The following is a 26,980-nucleotide window of genomic DNA, read 5'->3' as shown; positions in this document are numbered from 1 at the left end:
TCTGGTTTCTGGTCCTCCATTCATCCCCTTTTACTCATTGCCTTCCTGCAGACTTCTGCTCATCCAAAACTGCCAAGCCATCTTTACACTGTGAGCTAGCCCCACTTATAACTCCGTAATTCTCATATATGAGAATAAGATTTTTCTTACAGTGTTCGCTGTCCTGCTGTCATACTACGGTATGCTCAGTATTAAAAGAACTTCAGCTATATTAAAGTTATCATTTTTATAAAGTACTTGCCTCAAGGAGAGCAGTCACTAAGAAACAATGAGTAATAAATAGACTTTGTAGAAATCAGTGACATTAAGAACAGAGCTCAGGATGTGTCAATTCTCTGTGAGCCCCCAATTAAAAGAAGAACAAATGTGTTCCCTCACTGGAAATAAGAACTCAAAAAGAAGAGCATTTTCTGATCAGGCAATCTTTGAGATCCTGAACTCTAAAAAAATTGAGAGTTGACATTTACCTATTTCTAAGTTGCCCCCTAATTAGTGTCCTTGCTGTTACTACTACGCTGTGCTGCACTTTCAACCCCAAACCACCAAGTACGACGAACAGAGCTTCTATGGCTCCCTCCTCCTATGACACAATGAAGTCCCTATCTTTAGCATAATATTCAAAGTCCTTCATAACACAGCACTTACCTAACTCTCCTGCTTTATCCCTAGATGTACACACACTGATACACTCTAACTAACCTACCAAGCTTGTTCCTGCCTTTTAATGTATTGAAACATTTTTCACTCTGTAATGTCTGCTTCCCTAGTTAGATCATCAACTCTTGGAGAACAAGAAACTTGCTCTATCTTTGTACAGTTCTATTATTTGGACACTGTGCCTAGTGTATGATAAGTGTGTGGGAAAATCAAGGGTTTGTAGTATGAATTCCTTAGAGGTTGCAACTACCTCTTTTCAGCTCTATAAAATTATCAATGGGCATAGTGCTAGGCACTATCATGAGCCAAATAAGTATTTTCTTTGAGTATATTTTGCTTAAATATTCTTTCTTTTTTTCATTCACTGTCTTATTCAACAGATATTGAGTGACCACTATGTGCTAAGTATTGAGCTTGATTAGAACTTGTGTGATTGCTTTAAGAAGTAGATAACGTAAAATAAATAGACATAATATATGCTAGACTCTTTCCCAGTCGTGACACTTTAGTGAACTGATTTTCTAAGTATTTTACATACCTCAATTTACATTTAAAGTCTCAAAGTTTCATTCTGTTTTGGTGACATCTCAATTTAGAAATAGAAACAGATTTGATTAAGAAGGTCATTTAGATTTGATTAAGAAGAAGGTAATTTCCTATTATTCAGGAAGGAAAAAATAGTGCAATAAGAGAAAGATGACTTAGAAGACAAAAACCAGTATCAGCAAATGTATTCCCAAGATGTCCAAATTTATAGATCAAAGGACTGAAATTAGACCAAAAATACACAAGAAAAGATTTCATAAGATAAAACTGCAGTCCTCCCTAAAATTCAAAACAGCTACTGGAAGAACATATAATCTAGCAGTGGTAACATCATAGAAGCAATGGAAAAATACTGAGAATTTCTTATTTATGGGTTACTTACAGATTTTATGATGCACTGGTTGTATAAAAACCAAAACTGACCTCAAATTCCCTAAACCCCCCAATAAAATTTTAGTCAATAAGAAAAGGCCTACCATGACAGAGATTAGCATTACCTACCTAAACAGTTTTGGAGGTAAGATACTAAACCGTGTTTTATCCAAAATTTTCCTGATTTTGTTTCTTCCACCTGAAACAGTGTTTGCTTTTATTTTCTTATTTCCTTTCTCCTGTGATGTGTGTTCAATATCTCCTGGTACATCCTGGATTGAATGGCGATTACTTTTTTTTTCAGCAATTTTAGGAATATGAGGAATACCAGATTTTTCTTGTTCAGTCCTACTAAGTAACTCTTTGAACACTGTGGAAATAAAAAAAATTGTCATTTCTTTTCTTCTCATTAGCAAGATTTTATAGGAACAACAAATTTGAAAGATAAACAATCACTTTCTATTACTTGGCCTTTCAGTCTCATTCATTAGACATTATGAAATTTATACCCATCCTTCATCAGCCATATCCACTTATCTCTTCAGTTTTTTAAGATTTTAAGTAATTTCTATACCCAACTTGGTGTTCAAACCCATGACCCTGAGATCGAGTCACCCAGGTACCCCTAAGAATATATTCCAATTTTTTTTAAAGTAGGCTTCATGTCCAGCTTGGGGTTCAAACTCATGACCCTGAGATCAAGAGTTGCATGCTCTACCAAGTGAGCCAGCGAGGCACCCCTCTCTTCAGTTTTTATAACTAACCATACTTCTGATATTTTCCCAAAGTGGTAAAAGAAAGTTACTGGCAAGAATGGAATGGAAGTGGGCAGGTAGCATGTTTGAAAGTCCAGGGCTTCCTATTTAGTAATAATTGCTATATAATAACAATAAGCGATATAACTGCTAATCAACTCAGATTTTATAGAAACAAGTATTTAGACCTTATTATTTACATGTTATTTCTTATCATAATCTATATCACCTGAGATGAGATACAAGTACTGCAGTCAGGCTCAGTTTTGTAAAATTTAGCCAATTAAAAAAAAAAAAAAAGTTTGGCTGGACCTGTTTTCACGAGAAATAAACAATACCAAATGTAAAAATAAATGACAATTTCCTCAAGACGACATTTCTGACAATTCTGTCACTTGTTATTCAGCTAAGAAACATTCACTACAGTGGTGTGAAGTAAACAACCAATCATTCTTAGGTAACTTCCTATTAACGCGAAGTCTGATGAGTTATTTCATTCTTAAGGAAAGTGAAAGCACACTGGAAGAACTGCCTGTCTCACAATCTCTTAGCCTAGATCAGATTTTTCACCTTGTGAGAAGGGCTATACCTCCTTGGGATCAGGTGAAAAAAAGACTAATCTGTGTAAGACTATGGATTTAGTAACTACATACTAAGTACTTCTTTTTTCTTTTTTTAAAGATTTTATTTATTTATTTGATAGAGATCACAAGTAGGCAGAGCGGCAGTCAGAGAGAGGGGGAGAAGCAGGCTCTCTGCCGAGCAGAGAGGCCGAGGCAGGGCTCAATCCTAGGACCCTGAGATCATGACCTGAGCTGAAAGCAGAGGCTCAACTCAATGAGCCACCCAGGTGCCCCCATACTAGGTACTTCTAATAACTAGTATAATTAGTAATTAGTGTCGCCTTTTCCAGTTAGGATAACCTATATTACCTACGTTTCATTAACTAACGTCATAGAAATTTTTTTATTTTTTAAAATTTTTTTATTTTTTAAAGATTTTATTTATTTGACAGAGATCACAAGCAGGCAGAGAGGCAGGCAGAGAGAGAGGAGGAAGCAGGCTCCCTGATGAGCAGAGAGCCCGATGCGGGCCTAGATCCCAGGACCCTGAGATCATGACCTGAGCTGAAGGCAGAGGCTTTAACCCACTGAGCCACCCAGGTGCCCCTTTTTGTTGTTTTAAATATGCTTTCTGAAATAAGACAGATCAACTACTAGAGGGGGGAAAAAAACTGAAAAGATAAAAGCTAACATAGAAGGTAACCTTCCTAAAAACTCATGGTGTCTGGGAGGGTCTGAATCAAAGCAAAATGAAGCTACATATTCTAGAATATGCAGGTCTTCAGAAGGTATAGCTTTGAGTAGTACTACTTAGTACCTTTATAAAAGAAAAACTGTAAATAGTATAAATGTGCCCACTGAAAACAGAAAACTGTGAACTTTTTTGTTGTTTTGGGGGTGACTGAACAGTTTCCTTCAACATCAAAAGAGTTACAAGTAAGATTCCGAAAGACAAAGACTTAAAAAATTGATGCATTACAACATAAAATAGCTTGGCATTCAGTTGTAGAAGTGGACCACTCTTGAAAGTTTCAACCAGGATAATGTATTACCAAAGCATATTCGAAGTTTATGAAAAGCATATTTTCTGCCTTCAAAATAATGGGGAATCTTTAGGAGTCACCTTCTCAAGATATTTTGCTTGATTAAAAAGCAATAAATTGGGGCGCCTGGGTGGCTCAGTGGGTTAAAGCCTCTGCCTTCGGCTCGGGTCATGATCCCAGGGTCCTGGGATCGAGCCCCGCGTCGGGCTCTCTGCTCCGCAGGGAGCCTGCTTCCCGCCCCCCCCCCCACTGCCTGCCTCTCTGCCTACTTGTTATCTCTGTCAAATAAATAAAAATCTTAAAAAAAAAAAAGGCAATAAATTCCTTTTAGTTTCCTTTGAAAATTATGCTTTATTTTAAGCATGCGGTAAAGGCAAAAATGCCTTTTTGAGCTAAAATCAATATGTACTCATGCAAAAAAAAAATTTTTTTTTACTGACCTAAGGACACTTGTCAGGCACTATACCAAATGCCTGCAGATTCCCCATTGTAGAACAGTAAGTCTAAGATACATGGTACAGAAAAAACATAAGCCAAGGGATTAAGACAACAGGAAAGGGAAAATCCTCCCTAATTAAGTCACTGTGTAAGAAAAGTTCAGTAAGGTGAGAAGGGAAAACAGAATGACACTAGGTAGAGGAAATCCCAAGTTCCAAGTTCCTGTCACAAAAGGAAACTTAAGGAAAAATAAGATGACTGGGGAACAAGGTAGATAAGGGGCCTAAAAATGCTACGGTGAGGTGTCTGAATTTTCTGTGAAAAGCCACAGGAAATTTTTAAATGGGCTGTAGATATTCCTGCCTGTGATGTGTACATAAGGCAACTTAAGAGTGTACGAAGTCTGTATCCTCACTGGACTTGTGTATACAGTTATAAATAAAACTGTAAATATTTTAATTTGCAGATGAAGAGAAAAATAGTGAATTTTAAAAATTAGTTAAAGATCCGGATAAAAATTAATAGGTGAGTAAATGTAATTACAATGCCAATAAAGAACAATGTTGAACATATGAATCAGAAATGAAGGTGCCTGAGAATCATAAATTTGATTACATAAAGATGAAAAATTTCTCAGTCCCTACCTATATGTATGTATATTCACACACACACACACACACACACACACCCGCAACACATCACAAGCAAAGTCAAAAGGACCACTTGGGGAAATATCTGCAACCTTTAAGACTAAAAAGATACTGTCCTTTTTTTTAGTAACACATTCAAACAAATCAATGAAAAATAAGAAACTCAATATAAACATGGAAAATGAAAAGACTTTGAAAAAGAAATGGTAATATGTAAAAAAAGTGTTCATCTTCCCTCATAATTAAATGATGTGCATTAATAACCATAAAGTTGATCAAACCCACTGCAGAGGCATTCTTAAATAGAAGTGTATGCAGATCGGGATAAACTTTTGGAAAGTCCAAGTGCAGTACTGTCAAAATTAATTCCACTATGAGAAATTTATCTTACAGGTATATCTACATAAGCATAAAAGTACAAAGGATTTTTATTTCAACACTATAAACAGCAAAAACTGGCAATAACTGAAAATACCCATCAATATGACATCAGCTCAACACATTACAGATTACAGTAGCACGTCAATAGATTCCTATTCAACAATCTCACAAGAAATAAATCTGTACCAACTCATGTGCAAAGTTCCAGAACTGTACACAGTGGGGTCCATCTGTATACTTTCTTTAATGTTTTAATTTTTAAAACATACACATGTATGACTTTTTAAAAAAAATGAAAATGCTAATAATTAATTATCTGAGTGGTGTGATTTTCAAAGATGTTAGAAAACTGTGAAAGCTAAGAGGAACAGATGAGCTAAAATTCCACGGCACAAAGATGGTAAATTGAGATTGCCTGCCGTTTTCTCCTCTAAACATGAAATGGCAATGAGGTAGAGGGACTCTACTAGAGGAAAAATAATTTTTAACAGCTTCAAGCACTGGCCTAAAAACTGGAATACAAAGAGACCCAAAGTAGTGCTGCCTTCCTCCATGGGACATATCTACTTGTAAGACAAGGCAGGAGGCTGGGGACTGGTTGGAAATTTCATACAGTTTTATGGTACTTAGGAGACAAAGTCATACAACAGGGATGGATGTGCAACAAACACATGATGTATTTATCTGCTTGGGGAGGGAGGTTCAAGAGCAAATCTCAAAACCTCTGAAGGGCTGAACTTTAAAAAAAAAAAAAAGAAAGCCACCACACTCTGAACCAAAAGCCATGCCTCAGCTAGAGATTGGGGGTGAGGGTACAAGGACAAGGCTAACAAAAGCAGAGTACAATTTCCCACAATCTCTCCATGCTCAGAGACAAAACTTTCCATTAAGAGAAGGGACCTGCAACAAGCACAAGACAAATCTCACTCTCAGTTTGAAACCTGGATACATTTTAAGTAATTTTGTAACCCAACCTTACCCAGCCCTCACCTTATATGCTTAACCAGAGGAAATGGCAAACCCTTTCCATGAAAAAAATATTAATTTCCCTACTTGTTATATACTAAGTATAGCATACGAAGAAAACATTTGTAAGACACACAAAATAAGACACAATGATAACCACCGAAGGAGGGGTGGTATGTGGAGAATAAAAACCCAAATTTTGGAATTAAGACACAAGAGTTTTATAATAAGAAATAATAAGAAATATAATAAGAAAATATAGGGAAGAGATAAAATAGATGTAAACATGGTGCAATAGAGAACTAGAATTTATAAAAGAGATTCAAATGGGAATTCTAGAACTAAAAAATTATCTAAAATTAAGCTCACTGCATGTGTTCAACAGCAGACTGGATACGTAAGAAAACAGGAAAACTTTGCTTAAACACAGGTCATTAGAAAATATCCAAACTGAAGCACAAGTATGAGAAAAAATGGAAAGAACAGAACAGACTCTAAGTGATGCATGGGACAGAGATCTTTTATCACATATGGAAATGATCTCACATGGAAAAAAGACAAAGTAGCAAAGGCAGTATCTCAAGTCATAATAGCCACAAAATTTCTAAAGTGATGAGACATCAATGCACAAAATCAAAAGTTCCGCAAAGCCCAAACAAAATAAAGAGATTTGTACTAAGAGATCCTTTTTATATTTAAAATTGCTCTGAGTCCTGTTTATAAGTTATGGAAAATGTTGCTTTATCTTTGTTTACCCTTCTGTGGGCTATGGTTCCCATGTTCAGTTTTAAAAGCTCTGGAGTGCTTTGTGCCACCAGTCAGTCCGGGACCTGGGAAGAGGTCTACTTCCAAGTCTTTGGTATGCTAAGTACGAACACGAACACACACACACACACACACACACACACACACACACACACACGCATGCGCACGCACTGAGCCCAGGATCTCATAAACAACTTTATGGGGTTGTCTCCTCCATCTCAGTTAACCTACTATCCTTAGTTTAACCTTTTCAGTCCTCTAGATATAAACTAATAAACTGCCCACTCTAGCACTTTAGGGGTCAAGTAAGAGAAGGACAGTGAGAGTGTGGGAAAACAATGAAGCTGGCCTTGCCTTCTTGGAGCCACAGCTCCACCCTCAGAATTCTGTTTCAAGTAGCCTTATGTTGAAGGCTGCGGTCAAGGCTACTGGATTATTTGGAGCTGAGGCCTGACAGAAAGGAGAAAAAAAAAAAAGTGGGAATTCCCTTTCTCACTCCTCAAATTAGCTTTTTCCTGAACCTTTATTAGTTTGCACACATCCAGGTTTCAGCTTGCCAGCTCAGGGGATGCTGGAGAAAAAAAAAAAAAAAGATTAATCCACTGCTGGTAGTGAGACTTCGAAGTTTCCAAGTTCTTCAATGGGTGATCACGATTCTGGCCAGGTTTTATTATTGAGCTTAGTGGGAAATAAAGGGTGGCATGTGTTTATCCCATCTCACCTGCAAATGTAACCTTTAATTTGATTTTTATCTTCACAGATATAAGATAGGTACATCATAGTATGTATTTGATTTGGTTGTAGATTACACTGACTTCTAAGAGAGCCTCACAGTCTTTGACTCTGTACTTGGAAAATTGTAAATTTTACAAATAAGAGGTCACTGCTTAAATCCTTAAAAGAGGATTTTTTTTATTCTTTTGCTAGGCACCTGAAGTCTAGGGCTAGAGCCAGAGCCAAATCTTGAGGTCCTTCTGAGTTTGCTTAACAACAGCCCACATCCACCTCAAAGTTAGCTGTTCAAGGTCCCAATGCTCAATATAGACATTTATGTGAGAGTGGTCTGAGCCCTGGTGGACTCTCTAAACTAGAATCCTGTGATTTTTATCTAGCAGTTCGTTTTTCTCAGCTACAATCTATGGACTAAAAATGTCCATGGAAAAAAAGACACCTTTTTGGGATACAGTTTCAGTGGGGAGGGGTAGAGATTTGACACATGCAGACTTTACGCTCCTAGCAACTGCAGGATTTCAACTCCATAGCCTTTTCCTGGGAGTCTATTGCCCAAAAAAGCTGTCTCTCGGGTGCTTTACTATACTGGCAATGTCCCAGAGATATACGGCTTCAGTTCACCTCTTTGTGGTCTGCTTCTCTCTCTGTTCTGTGTCAGATAGTTCCTAGCTCTCTTTTTGAATTTTTATACTTCTTTGTAGCTACTTTTTATATTTAGTCTAACTTTTCTGACTGTTCTTAGTCAATACTGGAAACAGAATGTTAAAACAAGTTTAATTCATTTTGCACAGATTTTAGGTGGACTTTTAAATTAGAAGAGTCACATCCTTCTTTCACTCTGGTATAGTCTCTATTACTGTTACATGAATACTTTATTTTCCACATTTTCTTTTACATTTCCTGAAATAATGCTCAATGTTATTTATTGTTGTTCTATAGTCTGGGAGATTTCCTCAACTTTATTACCTACTCCCCTCTACTGTATGTTTTTGTCTTTGCTGCCATGTTTTAAGTCACTCTGAGGTATTTCTTTCTCAGTGACTGTTCCTTTTTCGCTAATATCCTGTTCTTGTTTTAAGAGATGAATTTTTAAATCTCTCTGAGCACAGCTCTGGAAATGTTTTTCTTCTCTTTAACTATTTTCTCCAGAATCTATAAGCTTACTCATTAGGCTCTCCACCATGCTTCCTCAATGACCCTGGTTCTCCTATGCCTGGCCATCAGTTTTAATTAACATAAAAAGACTAAATATGGTTTGCTCTGGTATCATCTAAACATATCTATCTTCTGGTCAGTTTTCCTAACTATAGGTTGTTTCTTTCTTCCTTTCTTTCTTCTAAAGATTTTATTTGAGAGAGAAAGAGGGCGCGCACGCACACACACACACACACACACACACACACATACAAGTAGAGGAAATAGCAGAGGAAAGCAACAAGAGCACTCCCCAATAAGCAGGGAGCCTGATATGGGGCTTGATTCCAAGACCCTGGGATCATAACCTGGGCTGAAGATAGATGCTTAACTGACCGAGCCACCCCTCCTATTTGTGGGTGGTCTCATTGTGTGTTCTATACAGGATGCCCTAACTGTGCAAATTTTCTTCACTGTAATGCCAGAGTTACTAGGGCTTTATTCCAGGTACGACATAAATGCTCCATTTCTACAAATGCTTTATTAATATTCCTTCAAGATACTCTTAGGTGTTTGTTTGGGGTAAAAGTCGCTGACCATATTCTGCCTAGGATAAGGAACGAGGTGTTGAGGACACAGGCCCCCTTTGCACTACCACATACTGCCTACCCTTTGCCACATCCAGTCTAGAGTTCTGATGGGCAATTGTTTCTCACGACTCAAGGAGTTTTAAGGTTGTGGCTTCCCTGCCTCTTATATCCTTCAGATCTCCTTTTTCTGTCTCTCAGGGGTCATTGCTATTAACCACCAAATTTACTATCTCAATATCTTTATACGTAATAGTTTGGTATCAGTTAGTAACTATTATGTGCTGGCACAAAAAGTTAAAGGTGTTTGATCTATATAAGAATCTTATGAAATACAGCTGAAGAAAGTCAAGCATGGAGAATCATTTGCTCTCAGTGTCAGAGCAAGCTCTGCTTTATTTTACAAAATCAGAATCTTTTTAATTTAACCCACAAGTTTTGTTTCTAGATTACTAGTTCACAAGCTCAGGAAATACAGAAACTGTGAAGGCTTACTTATTTTACACTAAATTATATAGTATTAGGAAATTGTGAATAGATGGTTATGTATCAGATTTAACAGGACATAATTCAGTAGAATGGATGCAAGTGAAAAGAGGAAAAATATCAAATGTTTCATTTTTCACTATGACTAAGTGCAGTATAAGGAAGAGTCAAAGTGAAAAAATAAAACACACTTCCTCTTCCATAGGCACAGCTTTTAAATTCAACTCCTAGTTTTCAAATTGCAACCCAAATGACCTAGATGAATTTTTCCTCCTTACTTCATTAAGACTGTTAAATTTTCTTTGATAATTTTCAAATTATTATACTGTTTTTATTGTTGCACTTCTCGAAATTTCAGAGAATATCCTTTGGTATCTAAAGAAACCAAGTTACAGTAAGTCTTCCCTAAAAGAAAAAAAAAAAAAATACAACTACAAGCTTACTCTTTGCTTCATTCTAACAGAAGCGTGATCAAAACACCACCAACACAGCATTATTACATAGAAAGGTAAAGTATACCATTATTCAAAATCTGGAATTCATTGATTGTTTTACTCAATTTATTTTCACAGAACAGCTAATCTGGCATTCATATTATTATATCAGAGAGGCAGTTAAAACTTTAGCAGTACTATGATGTGCACATTAGCAGGGGGAATAAATGCCTAACCATGACTTTTATGCTTCATTCAGATCATTCTAAGATTCACTCAGTGCCTCCCAGCAAAGTACATAGTGCCTCCTCAGCAGATATTTCATAAATGACTAATAGAAAGTACTTGTATACTTATTTTAAATCTTATTTCCAGGATACCAAAATAATACAAATAATAAAAAATGAAATTCTAGAATACATAATACCATATCTTAACACTAAGGATCCTAAAAATGTTCTAAGAGCTCAGAGAGAACATGTTTATATTTTACTAGTCTTTTCATTGTAATACTTTACTTTTTATTAACAAACAAAATCAAAAAACAAAAAGCCTCAGTTTTCACAACAAAACTCACCAAAAATGTTGGTCTTCACAGTAAGTGCAAGATGAGTATTATTCCTTAGAATTTCAAGGGCCTTCACAAATGTAATATTTTCAAAGTTTTGTCCATTTACTTCCATTATCTTGAAAAAAGCATTTGTAAAATATAAATTAAGACAAAAACTGTTACTTCTGCATCCTTAAGTTTAACGGTGGGAAAAAAAAAAACTTGAACAAAATACACCCATATGTGAATAATGGTTATCTCTGTGAGAAGTGGGGTTACTACTTAATTCTTTTTCTCTATATTTTGTTTCCCCAAATATCTACTAAAAACATTTTTTTTGAAAGTTCACTCCCTCTAAGATTAAAGACATTTAAAAAAAAAAAAAAAGCACAGTATAGTTTATATATGAAGGAAAAATTTTAATCATGTCAGATCAGATGATAAAAATTAGTGCCAGTGTATATATGTGCAAATTTTATTGAAATTTTCTAAATGCAAATTTACTGCATTTAAGAGAGATAACTCATTCAAAAGTGATACACCAAATACATCTAGTATCATTTTCTGACAATGAATGAACCAACAAGTCAAGCAAAAAGTACCACTGTGATGAGTCCTTCCACATGACATGGCTCAGCCTTCAAAGCAGGGCTTCCCCAAATTTGGCTGTACCTCAAAATCATATAGAAAGCTTTCTTAAAAAATACTAATTCTAACAAAAAAGGATAAAGAGATAACCATAATGAGAAAAAAAGGGGGAGAGCATAGAGCAACGCTCCCATCGAGATTAAAATAAAGACTGAGAAGCAAAATATTATAAGAAGAAAAAAAAATCACAGAAATAAAATTCAGAGTTGAAAGAAGTCTTGAGTCTACATACTGAACTGTCTCAAATAGTAACCTGTAAGGATAATGAAGAGACTTAATACATCCCAATGAAAATCCTAAATTCCAAGGACAGAGAACAAAGAATCTGTAAGCATCACTTGCAGTACTGTGCAGTGAGACAAAGAAAGCTAGAAAAGAAAAATAAAGATTGGTTTGGACTTCTCCTGGGCATACTAAGATGTGAAACTTTTCTGTAACATCAAAGTTCTCAGGGAAAAAGAACTACGACCAACGAATATTATACTCCACTGAACAAGAGCATCAGACATGCAAGGACACACAAAACTATAGTACCTACTGGCCCTTTTTGAGAAAAGTACTAGAAAAGGTACTGGTAGTACTAGAAGACAACTGTGAAATGAAACACAACAATGGAGACACAGGGCATATGAAATGGAGGTGATCAATGAAATCAGTAAGACAGGTATAAATTTGTACATGGCTGTTAGTGATAAACTCACAAAAGTTAATGTAAATGTCAAGAGTATTCTTAAAAGAAGATAAACAACATTAAAAATGACTTAATAGCTAGACCTAAAATTTCAGGTAATTTTAATAATAATCGGGGATACCGAGAGAAGTAAAACCTGATAAATTTTCTCTCAAGAATGAAATCATTTGATTTCATTGTTTTATTTTTTCTGTGAAGAATGAGATGCTTAAATGTGTTTAAAATACTAGAACAATAAATACACCTAGTCTAGAATTCTAGCACTAGATATTCTTAATGACTGGAGTGGAGGAGTTAGGCCCAGAAATCTCTATTTTTAAAAAGTTCCCTCAGGGGAAGAAGGGGATCATTATAACTCTAAATCAGCTTCTTAACCCTTTGATATTTGGGCTGGGTAACTCCTTATTATGGGGGATGCACTGCTGCAGCGTGTTGGAAGTTGCTTAGTAGCATCCTTGGCCTCTACCCACTAGATGATGGTAGCAGCCCCCAGGTCATGAGACTCATCAATACCTCCAGACATGCCAAATGTTTTCTGAGGGAGAAATCACTCCTGGTTGAGAACCCCTGTTCTGCAGTGTAAAACTTTTAATAATGTTAATGTATTCATTATTTTATTTTATTTTATTGTGTTTTTTCTTAAGATTTTATTTATTTATTTGACAGAGAGCAACAGTAGGCAGAGAGGCAGGCAGAGAGAGACGAGGAAGCAGGCTCCCTGCTAAGCAGAGAGCCCGATGCAGGGCTCGATCCCAGGACCCTGGGATCACGACCTGAGCTGAAGGCGGAGGCTTTAACCCACTGAGCCACCCAGGCGCCCCTATTTTAAAAGGAAAGTACATTAGTATGATTTAGTTAAAAGTAAAATAAAGCTATATTCTAAATGAGTTAAATTAACTAGCAGAATTTTAAAATGGGAAAACATAACCTTCCCAAGTGATTCACGTTAATTTGAAAAATGACTCTTTGGTGTGCACAGAGACCTGTGTTAAAATACAGATTCCTAGAGCTCATCTCTGTAGAATGTGACTAGTATGATTAACAGAACTGAGGCGAGCTTAGGAATTACATTTCTTAGTAACAAGGTTGTCAGGAATCACATCTGGGAACACACTGCTTGGTCTACAGCTACCTAAAGTCTTAATGGAGAAAATAAATCCTCACTAACTTCCTCCTAGTGTCTTTTTCCTGGTCCCTCACCTGGCTTCCTCTGCTTATGCATGTAGTTCTGTTACTTATATGAACACTATTTAAGCTGAAACCATCATTTATGGTAATCTTTGGCCACTTACACTTTTTTTAATATTTAAAGATTTCATTTATTTGAGAAAGAGAGTACTCATACAAGCAAGCATGAGTGGAGGGCAGAGGGAGAAGCAGACTCCCCACTGAGCAAGGAACCCCACGTGAGGCTCAATCCTAGGACCCCAGGATCACAATCTGAGCTGATGAAAGATACTTACCCGACTGAGCCAGCCAGGAACCCCTCATTTTAATTTCTAATTGAATTTCCTTAAATGGATCATGCTTACTTGTAGAAATATCACATGTGAAAAAAAAGCAGCAGACAAATACTTCCCAAAAGGCTTTAATTCATGTGGTTGGTTATTTACTTACCTGATCACCACGTTTCAGTCCAGCATCAGCAGCTTTGCTACTAGGTTCTACTCCTTCAACGAAAATACCAAACCCCTTCTCACTCCCTCCATTAAGGCTAAAATGCAGAGGGGACTCTCGGGAAGCCTTCTGCAATACCACCTGTCTCCACTTGGCCTTTGCAGCACAGGCAATATTTAATAACCGGAGATGACCATTCATTTTCTAAAAACATAAAAAAGGGTATAATGTACATAAATTTATGTCTGTATCCCTTAAAGTCTTTTAAAAATCACCTAAAATTATTAGAATTAGAGTTACCTTGAAATAGAGAGTAAAGAACATGGAAGACAGGGTAAATAAAGCTGAAGGAGGGCAAACTTTCAACCCAGAGCGCTGTCAAGAAAACGATCTCACAATACAATTTTTAAAAATGGCTCAAAAGGATTCCAAAATGATATCTCTTCATGGAAGACAAAACGTTACTTCTCGTGGCCTAAAATTTCCTAATACATCTCCACTACTATCTTGCTAATCTCCAGGCCGTTACATAAATCCAGAATCTTTATAAACCTTCATTTAAAACCTTAAAGGACCTGAACCACCTTTCCAAATACAGTCATACTGAAAGACACATTCAAGTTCCTACCTCTTCTGGGTATATTATTCCCATATTATTTTAGATCTTTCCTAACTTTAGTAATATTCTAATTTCAGATTTTAATATCAATTTAATACTCAACTATTCTCAAATAGCATAGTATGTGTAAACCTCATAACTCATGCTCATAAAAAGCAGCTAAAGTTTCTTCCGGACAGAGGCCCCGCCTTACACCTGTTCTGATCCTATTCTCCTAACACCTTGGGAGTATCAAGTAGAACTGAATAAATACCTGATAACTGAATGATTACCAAAAAAGAAATCCCATGACTGTAAGGCAATTTCTATTTTCCATTAGCCCATAAATATCTACACAGCTGGCACTAGAAAACCCAAATGATGGTGATAAGCTTCTTATCACCTCTTAATCAAGTTCCCTGTATCTGTTCATTCTTCCCATTTTGTTTGCATAGAGCTGAAGGGCTGCTGAGAAAGCTACAGGAACTAAGAGGTAAGGGAATGGACAGAAACCTGCCTATTTGTCCCTTTTTCAACTCAATCCACTTACATTCTGAGTAACAGCAATGGTTCTTGGGCCCCCAGATTGTTATTATTAGCTCATTATAATCCTTATAACAATTCCCAGAAACTAGGGGCTACTACTTATAAAGACAACTACAGAAAAGGCTGGGCTACTTGCCCAAGTTTACATGTCTAACAAGTGGTACAGTCTGAATGTTAATTCAGGCAAACTAACTCCTGAACTGCATTACTAATTTACTTCCTAAAATTTCAAGTTGCTTGGAGGATATAAATCCAGTTGCAGTTCAAAGTTTGTATCTGTCAGAGTAAATGGAATTATAAATAGCTACTGTGTAAGTTAAAAGGACCTTGAGGGGGTTATCTTAGGTGTTGTATATTTAGAACAAGTAAAATCACATGCAGAAGGGAGACTCAGAATGTCTAATGTAGAGCTGATACATAAAATAGGCCTTTAAAGTTGCACAGAGTTCAAATAGCAACATTAGAAGAAAAGAATTTAAACCTGAGAACTGGTAAAGAATATAAAATAATCTGGCTGGGTAAAATCAAGGGTGCAGAGATAAAAAGACTTAAAATGTAGGTGAGGAGCCTGAACATATGAGGAATTACTTTGATAGGAAATACTTTAGTTCATTGACAAAAAGAGAAATATTCGTCTCATTTATAGTTTAAAAACAATCTTTGGCCACACAAAATGGACTAGAAAAAAATACTAGAACTAAAATTACCTAGCTATTACAACAGATGAGGCATGATTAAATGAGGCCATTTTTAAATGGGGAGTGACAAAGGAATGGCGGAGAGAGAGGGGCTATAGGAAATATGTGTACTGCCACAATTAGTGACCTAGGTGACTTCAGCAATGAATGGACATCTTGATCAGGGAATTCAAGGAAAAGAGGGAGCCCACATAAACACCACAGTTCACAAGCTTGGGTGACTGGAGATAGCATTCTCATGAGTCTTAATATGAAAACAGAAGAGTGAGAAGGAAGCCTGATTTTTGCTTGGGTTAGTGCCAGAAAATGAGCAGAATCTAAAATATAAATTTATAAGTTCTCAGAGCAGACATTCAAGACACAGAAACAGATAAAAGTTGTGAATTGCTCTTATTTGGGAATGAGGAAAATCCCTAAACCTTGAAGAAGATAAATTCTTTTAAGTCTTACTGTATCTTCCAGATTTTTTTCAAATTCCTCCAGAAATTGAGTCATAGCAGGATCACCTTCAAAATCATTAAAATGATTATTTACCCATAATAACACAATCCGTGTTACCTGTGGAAACATGAAGGAGGCAGCATACAGTTATGAGAGGCTTTCCTTCTGCTGAGTATATTCCAAAAGCATGTCCAAAAACCAAGGGGGAACAGAGTTTTATGGCTAATCCCTTTACCCACTCCCTATCCTGCATGCAAAAGGTTCATCCTAACAGAGAGGCATGGTTTAGTTTGACCTTTTGTTTCCTAGAGGACACAAGCAAGCAGAGAGGGCCAAGAGTATACCCTCAGTGGAAAAAAAAACCCCACAAACCTGCATGCTAAGCTGTAAGAAATACATAGGATGTATACCCCAGAAAGTATCCTAAAATGTGAGCTTCTAAGGGTAGGCAATCATATCAAAAGTGTTTATATAGTCGAGCACATGTTTAACTATAAGTCTTAACATAAGCACACCTGAACTTGCCGTATTATAAATACCGTGACTTTTCAAAGTTGTAAAGTGATTTGCTTACTTCATGTCACAGATTAACAGAAAAGTTAATGGAAGCTAAACTGAATCATACACCTAGCAATGGAAGTAATTTAATTTATATATAAACTGAGGTAGAATACACATAAAAGCCAACATTTAAACCACTTTTAGGTGTACAGCTCAGTGGCATTTAGCACCTTCACAATGGTGTGCAACTATCATCACTACCTAGGTTCCAGAACACTTTTATCACCCCAAAAGGAAACCCCATTCTGATTATGGAGTCATCTCACCTTCTGCCCTTTCTCCCAGCAGCCACTAATATGCTTTTCTGTCTCTCTGTATTATGTCTGTGGGATATTTCACATAAAATGTGACCTTTCATGTCTGGCTTCTTTCACTTAGCATTACGTGTTCAAGGTTCATCCATGTTGCGGCATGTACTACTTTCCCTTTTATGGCTCAAAGACATTTCATTACATGGCTATACCACACTTTGCTCCCCATTCATCAGTTTATGGACATAAGGGTTGTCTCTACCTTTTGGCTATTGTCAATAGTGCTAGGAACATCTATATCTAAGTTTCTGTTTGTATACCTGTTTTCAGTTCTTATGGATAAATACCTAGGAGGAGAAGTGCTGGGCTATCTGATAATTCTATGTTTTACTTTTTGAAGAAATGCCGAACTTTTTTCCAGAGCACCAGTAACATTTTATGTTACTACCAACAATGTATGGGAATGTCATTTTCTCCACATCCACATCTTTGGTGATGGTTGTTACTTCCTTTCCTTTTAAAAAGCCATCCTAGTAGGTGTGAAGTAGAATCTCACTGTGGTCTTGATTTGCATTTTCCTATGAATAATGGTGTTGAACATCTTTTTCATGTGTTTGCTAGCCATTTATGTATCTTCTTTGGAAAAATAGTCTATTCAAGTCTTTTGCCCATTTTTACGTTGTCTTTTTGCTGTTGAACTATAAGGATTCTTTATACATTCTGGATACTAGACCCTTATCAGATATAATATATTTACAAATATATTTCACCTATTCGATATGTGGCCTTTTCTTTCAATGTAAGGCTTTAATTTTGATGAAGTTTATCTGTTTTTAATTTTTTTTCCTTTGTTGTTTGTGCTTTGGATAACATATCTAAGAAACGACTGCCAAATCCAAGGTCTTTTTTTTTTTTTTAAGTTTTAAAAGAAGAGGTTTTATTTTAGTAAAAACAGCACATATCATTGTAAAAGATTTAAACAATACATATGAATACAAAAAAGTTTAATAAGGTCATGATTTTTAACCTCTTCTTTTAAGAGTTTTATAGTCTTAGCTCCTGTATTTAGGGTCTCTCACTCATTTTGAGTTAATTTTGTGTATGGGATAAGGTAAGGGTCCAATTTCATTCTTTTGCATGTGAATATCTAGTTGTCTTTCACTCATAGTTTTGCTCATTCTTCAGCATGCCTTTATCTCCTCAGCAACTGAGTTAACTACATATAACTCCAAAGGGGGTGGGGAGGCAAGCCTTTGGTTTAAACACTTTAGTTTCCTTAATAATGGAATTCCCAAGTCCAGGTACATCTAATTTATTTCTCTTAAGATTTAACTCAGGGGGCCGCCTGGGTGGCTCAGTGGGTTGAGGCCTCTGCCTTCAGCTCAGGTCATGATCCCAGGGTCTTGGGATCAAGCCCCGCATTGGGCTCTCTGTGCAACAGGGAGCCTGCTTCCTCCTCTCTCTCTGCCTGCTTCTCTGCCTACTTGTGATCTCTGTCTGTCAAATAAATAAATAAAATCTTAAAAAAAAAAAAAAAGATATAACTCAGATGATGGATATTGGGGAGGGTATGTGTCTTGGTGACTGCTATGTACTATATAAGACTGATGAATCACAGATCTGTACCCCTGAAACAAATAATACATTATATGTTAATAATAAAAAAAAAGGTACAACTCAGAAAGACATACCAAGCAATTATGATCCTACTTTTATTTTTCTTAAAATAAATAACTTCCTCAAGTTTTTTGCTGAGGTATTGCTAGTCTTTCCACCGATGTACAAATATCCCATGAAATAAGGTAAGATAATTTAAATTAGCAATGTTTAATGTAAAAAAAAACAACAACACCCAAAAATAAAAAACAAAACTCAAATGTAGATTTAAAATAAGTCGCAACAGAGAAATATTAAGGTCAAAAAGACTGTTTCAAAATTATTATAAAGTCTTTAATTCAAAAATCAACATATTTCTATTTTGGGGCTTACAAACAATCTTAAGCTCCCCTAAAAATAATTTACTTGGTGAATATTCTTTCTAAACTATTAAGTTTTAAATGTTTTACTGATCTCTTTCAGAAACAAACATTTTGATGAAGTTCAAAAATACTCTTATGCAGCTATCATGTTTTCTGAGTTTATAGCTATACCACAGCTTATTTCAGTTTTTAGCTTTAAAGGCTTGTATCAACTTTTTAACATGCTTCTTTCCTCAAAAGTAACTAAGTAGATCTATGTTTTTTAGGTAAGTAAATTTTGTTATCAAAATAAATATTTATCAAGTGTAAGGTTTTATGAATATAATTTATAGGTTAAAATCACTTCCATGCCCTTCATATTTATAAAACCAACCTTATCCCGTAAGTTGTCAATTTTAAACCATTCCAATAGTTTGATCCCAACATCCAAAGGACTTTGAAGAAATGTCCTGTAAGTTAGTAGGAAATCTTCTATATAAGTTGGGTCCACAATAGAATGTTCTTCTATTAAATGCATGATGAGACGCTCAGGTGTTGCCTAAAAATCCAAGGACAGAAAAGATGATAAACAAATAGCTGAAGAAACAAAAAACTCTACTAATTACTTTCCTTTGTAGTCACTCTATTACACAATTCCTCAAAGCAGAGTTTCACTGTTAAAATACTTAGCAATGGGAGAAGGTAGTCCTTTACAGATTGCAGTCCATCAGCACCCAGAAGTTGAAAAAGAGAAAAGGCAGAGGAATGAAAATACCCAAAAGCATTTACTCAGTTTTATCTGTTTAATTGTCATTTCATCCTGGCAGGGCTTTTGAAATTCAGTGATTTACCCCTATTGGGGCTTTTTCTGTCATTTTTCCACAGTTGGTAGAGGCAGGGAGATGACGTCTTAAGCCACCAGATAGAAGAAGTTAAACTTAAAAAACAAAACAAAACAAAACCTTCCCTCCAAATTTAATCATCTTCAAATCTCTTCTGCGCCAGGCTATAGGAGCAGCGCACCAGTTTAAGACAGTATGTTTTGCTGTTCTTACTTCCTAGAAAAGAAGTTTCTTTTTCTATGGTTTCTCCATGCTAGTTCACCATTCTGAGAGGAACCAGAAGTTCTATATATAGTTTTTACATTAATTCAGAGTTTTAACTCCTTGCCTGTCTCCAGATTTATAAAAAGAAATGTAAACAACATTTATCTACTGCTCTGCTTTAAGCTTCTGAATCAGTGTTAAAATTTATTACCTTTGCAGCCTTTTCAAAAGTGTGGAGATAAACCATATGCTAAACCAAATATAAAAAGCAACTGCTGTCCATAACATCAAATTTCAATTCACCCAATTTCACTGATGAGAATAACTATATGGTAAACATACATCAATACTAACAATGTTATCTAAGAATTTAAAGAAAGGTATATAAATCATTTCTCTAGAATGAAGTCAAAGTAAGGTTTTTCATATAACATTTAAGGGATGAGGCAACCACAGGTGCATTCCTATTCTTTTTCCACCCTCTAAAACAATCTAAGTCAAATAGTACGAAGTTGGGCTTAACTTTCACAAGCCAATCTTGAGTTGAGGTCTTTAAATCTGGTTCTTAAATCATGTATAGTTAAGCTGGGGGAAGAACTCATCAACATTTTAAAGAAAGGCCATTATTCTGACTGGCTAAATCACTAGGGCAGTATACCTGGAGAGACTAAGCCATATATTCAAAACTATATTTAAAGGTGAGCCCCACAGTCGTGCAGAAGCATGTCACCAGAGTATCGGGGTGGCTCAGTTGGTTAAGCAATTGCCTCAGAGGTTGTGATCCTGGAGTCCTGGGATCCAGGCCTGCATCAGGCTCCCTGCTGGGCAGGGAGTCTGCTTCTCCCTCTGACCCTTCCCCTTCTCATGCTCTCTCTCTCTCTCTCTCACTCTTTCAAATAAATAAAATCTTAAAAAAAAAAAAAAAAAGCAGCAGCAGCATGTCACCAAAGGGCTCACTAGTATCCAACAAGGTGGGATTCTGGGAGACAGGGTGAGCAGAGCTGGTAGGCAAAGGAGATGAATGGAATGGTGACACTGGCATGATAGAGACTAGTTACAATGAGCAAGCAAGTAAATACAGAGAGCCTAACATGAGCCACTCCTGGAGAAGGCAGTTACAAATATGAAAAGAGAAAAGACAGGAAAAACTGTGGTATAGCACTGGAACTGGGAATGCTGGTATGAACTCCTGAGTATTACAAGTGGATGGAATCACATACAAAGTTATAGGTGCATATGCATTTACTGTGAATATACATTTAATATAAATATACATTTAATATAAATATACTATATAGTACAGTAAATACATATACATCTTTCCTTGCAGTGTCTGATCAAAGGCTCTAAAAGAAATAACACCCAAGTAGAATGAAAGACTAAGTGTCAGATCTTGGGTGGTGGTGGTGGTGGTCGCTGTAAGATTTTATTCATTTGAGTGAGCGAGAGAGCAAGAGAGAAAGAGAGCACGAGAGACACCAGTGGTGGGGGCGGGGGGCAACAGGAGGGAGAGAAACAGACTACCCACTGAGCAGGGAGCCTGACTTAGGGCTCGATCCCAGCATCCTAGGATCAGGACCTGAGCCAAAAGCAGATGCTTAGCCAAATGAACCACCCAGGCACCCCTAAAAGATTTTATTTTTATGTAATCTCTCCACCAAATTGAGGCTCAAACCCACAAAGCTAAGATCAAGAGTAGCATGGTCCACCAACTCAGCCAGCCAGAGCACCCCCCCACAGATCTTAGTTTTTAAATGCTATTCTCCATTAGGAGGATCTAGGGCTCTCTGGAGAAATGGCTGATTCCAAAGCTGGAACAGGAAAAGCACAAGATGAGCCTGAACATCATGTTTTGCCAGATAATAAGCAAGCTCTCAAGAAAGAATGGGGACATATCAAAAGGATACAGGAGACAGCCTTATGAAGGTCTCCTTAGCCAAATTTGGGACAACTTGACCACTGGAACGACGATAGAGAGTATAACACAAAAATCCATGCCAGTATAGCTGAACTAATGGGAGAAAAGGAAATTTTCATCCTTAGAGAAAAAGATAATAAATGTAAAAAAAAAAAAAAAAAAAAAAAGGTGGGAGGGACAAAAAATCACCATTTCAGGCAGGAGTCAATGGAAGACTGGAGGACAGAAGTTAGCAGAACATACAGACACTATGCCAAAACATCTCTCCTCTAACCACTTAACAATTACAAATGGTATGGTGGTGACTTGATAGTGAAGAAATCTGACAGACATCAACATGACCAGATGTTTACAGCAGATTTTACCAATGGTGGGAGGGACAGGCTGACATTACATATTCCCTAATACAATGCACAGAGAAGAACAGGACATCATTTCTGTGGAATTCCTACCAGAAAAGCATGAGTTGTGTCTGCTCATGAGGAAACATTGGAAAGATCCAATGACACTACAGAATAAAAGGTGTGTTCTTTAAAACTGCTGAGAATATGAACAGAAAAAAACTGTTCCTAGAGCAGACTCAAGTGACATATGACAACTAAATGCTACTGTGTTCCTGGTGAGATGCTGGATGAGAAAGGACAAAAGCCATTGCTGAGATAGTTGGTGAAAATCTAAGTAAGGTCTGTGGGCTGAATGGTTGTACTGTATCAATTTTTATTTCCCAACTTGAAGGGTTCCATGGTGTTTCTGTAGGACAGTGTTGTTTTTAGGAAATACGCAATGGAATATTCAGGAGTGATGCATCACACTTGCAGACTGTTCTCAAATGATTCAGAGAAAGACCGCGACAGTGGAGAAACTGCAGTGAAATGCCAACAAGCAGTTAGGGATTCAGAGTGAGGGAGCTCAGCACTGTTCTTGCAACTATTCTCTAAGGTTGTAATTACTTAAAAACAGAGAGTCAAAAAAACATGAGCTCCCATAAAAAAACAGTCTGTGCAATCCACCCATATGTTTATCTTTTCTACATACAAAGCTTATTCTTATCAGTTTAGGAAAAGAAAAAGTGTTGCAGAATAGCCTGACTCCTGAGGGAAAATGGATCTGACATTAGTCCTTCACACTATTAAGTAAGTTAGTTCATGCATTTGTAATGAATAACAACACATTTACTTACTTTGCAACCAAGACTAGGTTGAAAAGAGAAATGGTTATATGTTTTTATTTCCTCTATTTCAACTATAATTTCTCTATCTTACAATCTAGAGATCTTCCAGGAGACAGGGTATTGGGGGAGGGGGGAGGAGGGAGACAAGGGGGCAAGTGGATAAAGGGTAGGGGAGAGGGAGCTAGAGAAAACAGTATGGGGATTAGTATTCAGACTCTACAATGTGCTAAGGTTTTTGATTTACCTCATTTAGCCCTAATAAAACCTTGACATATCATTTTCAGATTAGAAAACTGAGGTTCAGAGAAGATAATGCCTATTTCAATGCCATAAATATCCAGTAACCATTCTGCATCTTCATCTACCATTCTTCATACTTTTGTGATTAGTCCTTTCATTTTCTGTTTTGTTTCTAAATACTGCTACTATTTTTTAAGTTTCAAAAGTTTTAATTTAAATTCCAGTTAGTTAACATACAGTGTAATATTAGTTTCAGGTGTACAATTCAGTGATTCATCACTTATATACAAAACCCAGCGTGCACTGTCAACAAGTGCCCTCCTTAATACCCATCTCCTCATTTAACCCATCTCCCCCACCACCTTCCATGTAGCAACCTCAGTTTGTTCTCTACAGTTAAGAGTCTGTTTCTTGGTTTCCGTCCCACCCAATGTCCATTTGTTTTCTTTCTTAAATTCATATAGGAGTGAAACCATATGGTATTTTTTTCTCTGATTGACTTATTGCTGTGTTTGATGAAATCAACTCCCATTATCAATGGATCATAAAATAAATTTGAAAAGGAACACTTTAACCATTGTATTCTAAAATAATATCCTACCCATACTAATATTAAATGCCAATGTCATGCTTATTAAAATGTGTAAAAACCAATGTAGAAAAAAGGAAAAGAACTAACAGAATTAACAGAATTAACACAATTATCTTGCACTGCACAAAAAGTGGTTCAAAGCCTTATAAATAAGAAAGTTTTATTCTATCAGTGACTAGAATAATAAATAAAAACACCCACCTTGATTACAATGTGTCCTTTCCTGGTTCCACTCCGATCTAGTTCACGGTGCTCATGTACCATAACAATTTCTCCCTCTTCCTCAACTTTATGGGTATTTTTCTCCACATGATTTAAAATTCTCCAATAATCCTGCTGGGCTATGCAGACAAACTGTCCGAGAATAACATGGGGACAGTTAATGAACCTGTAGTACATAAATATATCACTGTGCACCAAGGCCGAACACAAAGGTAAGAAATCGAGTGGCATCAGTTCTTTTTTATACAATCCCTTTAACCCTTAACAAAAATCAAGGTGAAATAAATAATTCACGTACAAAGACACAAAAGAGGTTAAATCCTTTTGAATTCTGCTCTAAAAGGAGAAGTGAGCTTCTACTTCTCTCAAAACGGACACTAAGCAAAGAAAACATGAAGCAGGAGTAAGTTAGAAACAAACAGAACTTTGAAGTTCCTATTTTTTTCCTTTATGTAAAAAAAAAAGAAAAAAAAAAAAAGGACTAAGCTGGCTATTACCCAATAGAGATTTAACAAACCAACATTTCATATAATCTCTTCTAAAAATTTGTACTTTGTTCAATTCCACAAATGTTTGAATCAGACATAAAATTTAGTTTCCTTTTATTAACTGTGAGCTTCTGAAAACTCCCAATTTTCAAATCAAGCTATTTTATTTTGAGGAAGAAAAAACAGGCTCGGCCATTTTAAATCAACAACCAAGAATACAAGAGCAAAGAGATAAACTTACCTGACAATCATCTACTTTAGTTCTAACAACTCCATGCATGTATTGCTTATCCAGAGTGGGAGTAATTCCAAAACTATTTCCCATAAAGAGATTTTCAACTTTTCCATCTGGATGAGTGATTTCTACAGTGCCGTTTAAAATAACATACCATGAGTCAAGCTACAGAGAAAAAGACAGGTTTTAAGAATATTCTCAAAAAGATAGTTATACATTATCTTTGAAATATAATCATGGAACTTGTATTTTAAAAAAGAAAAAGATCTGGTTATATTGCTTTATACTCTGTCAGAAAACATCCTATGCCTGTCTATGCAAACTAATAAAGCTTATTTTATTCTTTCTTCTTTTAGTCATGAAATGACATCAGAAGGACTTTCATAATTGACCAAATGAGAAAATCAGAGTAAAATGATGCAATGGTTAAAACTATAAGCTCCTGAAATCTGCATCCAGACCCTGCCACTAATTGGGTGAGAGACTCTGGGCAAGTTATTTAACCTCTCAGTGCCCCAATCTCTTGATTTCTAAGTGGGCTTAACAAGAATACCTATCATAGGACCTTTGTCTTAATGAGTTTAAACATACTAAGATACATACTGAGTGCTTAGAACAGTGCCTAGGACATGGTAAACATTCAAAAGAAAAAACAAAAAGATAGCTAGTAATTAATTCAGAAAGATTACTAAAACCCTGAATTTTAAGGCATAGTTGACAAAGTACTGAAAATTTCTCTTAATGTTAAGAAAATATTGCCTTCACTTATATAGCAACATATGATGCTCCTAGAAGTTAACTCAATGTGTATGAGGGAAAGACCACTTACTCTCCTTTAGTATGCTTCTTATCAGCCTACAGTCTCAACAGTTTAAAGGTGATTCAAGGGAAATCTGGATTATCAGTTCTGAAGGAGAATCAGTAGCAAACATTTTTTTTTCCAAAAGCGTGGGTTGTTTTTTTTTTGTTATTTCAAATATGAAATTCACTCACTGTGCAATTTGTGGATAACATAAAATTGCTTGCGAACAGGGACTGTGTCTAGTTTTTCCACCACTACACTCCCTGTGTCTAGAACAGTACCCAGCACAAAGTAGGCAAACAATAAATTTTTGCTGACAGAACTGTGGAAAATTAAGAGAATATAAAAATTTGTGGAAAAGTTCTTCAAAATGCCACTGTTTATACAGTTGTTAGAAGTTTAGTTTCTCCATGTTTATATTACTTTAAACTGCTGAAACAGTTAGTAGACTGTCTTGCCTTTTAAGAAAACTTAATAGTAAATTCAATTGTTCATGAAACTTTTTTCTTGAGTATATCCTATGTGCCAGATGTTTAGGATATGGGGAAAAACATGTAAATAAAGCTAAAGATAAGGCCCCTGCCTTCAAAGAGATGCCATCAAATTTTAAAATAACTTGAATGCCTACATATTACTTTTGCAGGCATATAATAATTACTTAACCATTGATTACTGAATTACATTTTAGTCATTTCCAATTTTTATTATAAATATGTTGCAATGAACATCTTTTGGCATAACTGAGTTTTTTTTTTTTTTTTTTTAAGATTTTATTTATTTATTTGTCAGAGAGAGAGAGAGGGAGAGAGAGCAAGCACAGGCAGAAAGAATGGTAGGCAGAGGGAGAAGCAGGCTCCCTGATGAGCAAGGAGCCCGATGTGGGACTCGATCCCAGGACGCTGGGATCATGACCTGAGCCGAAGGCAGCTGCTTAACCAACTGAGCCATCCAGGCGTCCCTGAGTTTTATATTATGTACTGAACCAAGACACTCATGATGAGTGAAACAGGATAGACTGTTAATTCTTCAAGGCCCATGTTAAAAATTTCTAAATGACTTTCCAGAAGTGCTACTTATATTCCTTTTAGCAGTATATGACAATTCTCATTGGCTGATATGTCAGCATTAATTTTTATTAATTAATAATAGTTTGATAAGAAAAACTGAAGTAATTCCTAATAGCAGTAATTCCTCTGCA

The 26,980-nt window shown here is 36.2% G+C and overlaps 1 protein-coding gene across 5 annotated transcripts in view; it reads right to left on the bottom strand.

Annotated features, from left to right (window-relative positions):
- The window catches only part of LOC111140881 (Rap guanine nucleotide exchange factor 6), a 196,384-nt gene that overhangs the window by 54,617 nt on the left and 114,787 nt on the right, over positions 1-26,980 (bottom strand). For all 5 annotated transcript variants that reach the window (XM_022493125.1, XM_022493123.1, XM_022493124.1 and 2 more), the window contains exons 10-16: positions 24,987-25,145; positions 24,237-24,389; positions 19,463-19,627; positions 16,308-16,415; positions 14,016-14,219; positions 11,087-11,195; positions 1,705-1,945 (exon numbers count right to left, since the gene is read on the bottom strand). In XM_022493125.1, the coding sequence (XP_022348833.1) occupies positions 1,705-1,945; positions 11,087-11,195; positions 14,016-14,219; positions 16,308-16,415; positions 19,463-19,627; positions 24,237-24,389; positions 24,987-25,145 (1,139 nt within the window). The remainder of the gene's footprint in view (positions 1-1,704; positions 1,946-11,086; positions 11,196-14,015; positions 14,220-16,307; positions 16,416-19,462; positions 19,628-24,236; positions 24,390-24,986; positions 25,146-26,980) is intronic.

The sequence above is a fragment of the Enhydra lutris genome, unplaced genomic scaffold, assembly GCF_002288905.1.
Source record: "Enhydra lutris kenyoni isolate GAN:26980312 unplaced genomic scaffold, ASM228890v2 scaffoldscaffold5, whole genome shotgun sequence".
Lineage (NCBI taxonomy): Eukaryota > Metazoa > Chordata > Mammalia > Carnivora > Mustelidae > Enhydra > Enhydra lutris.
This window is presented reverse-complemented; position numbering and strand designations above follow the sequence as displayed.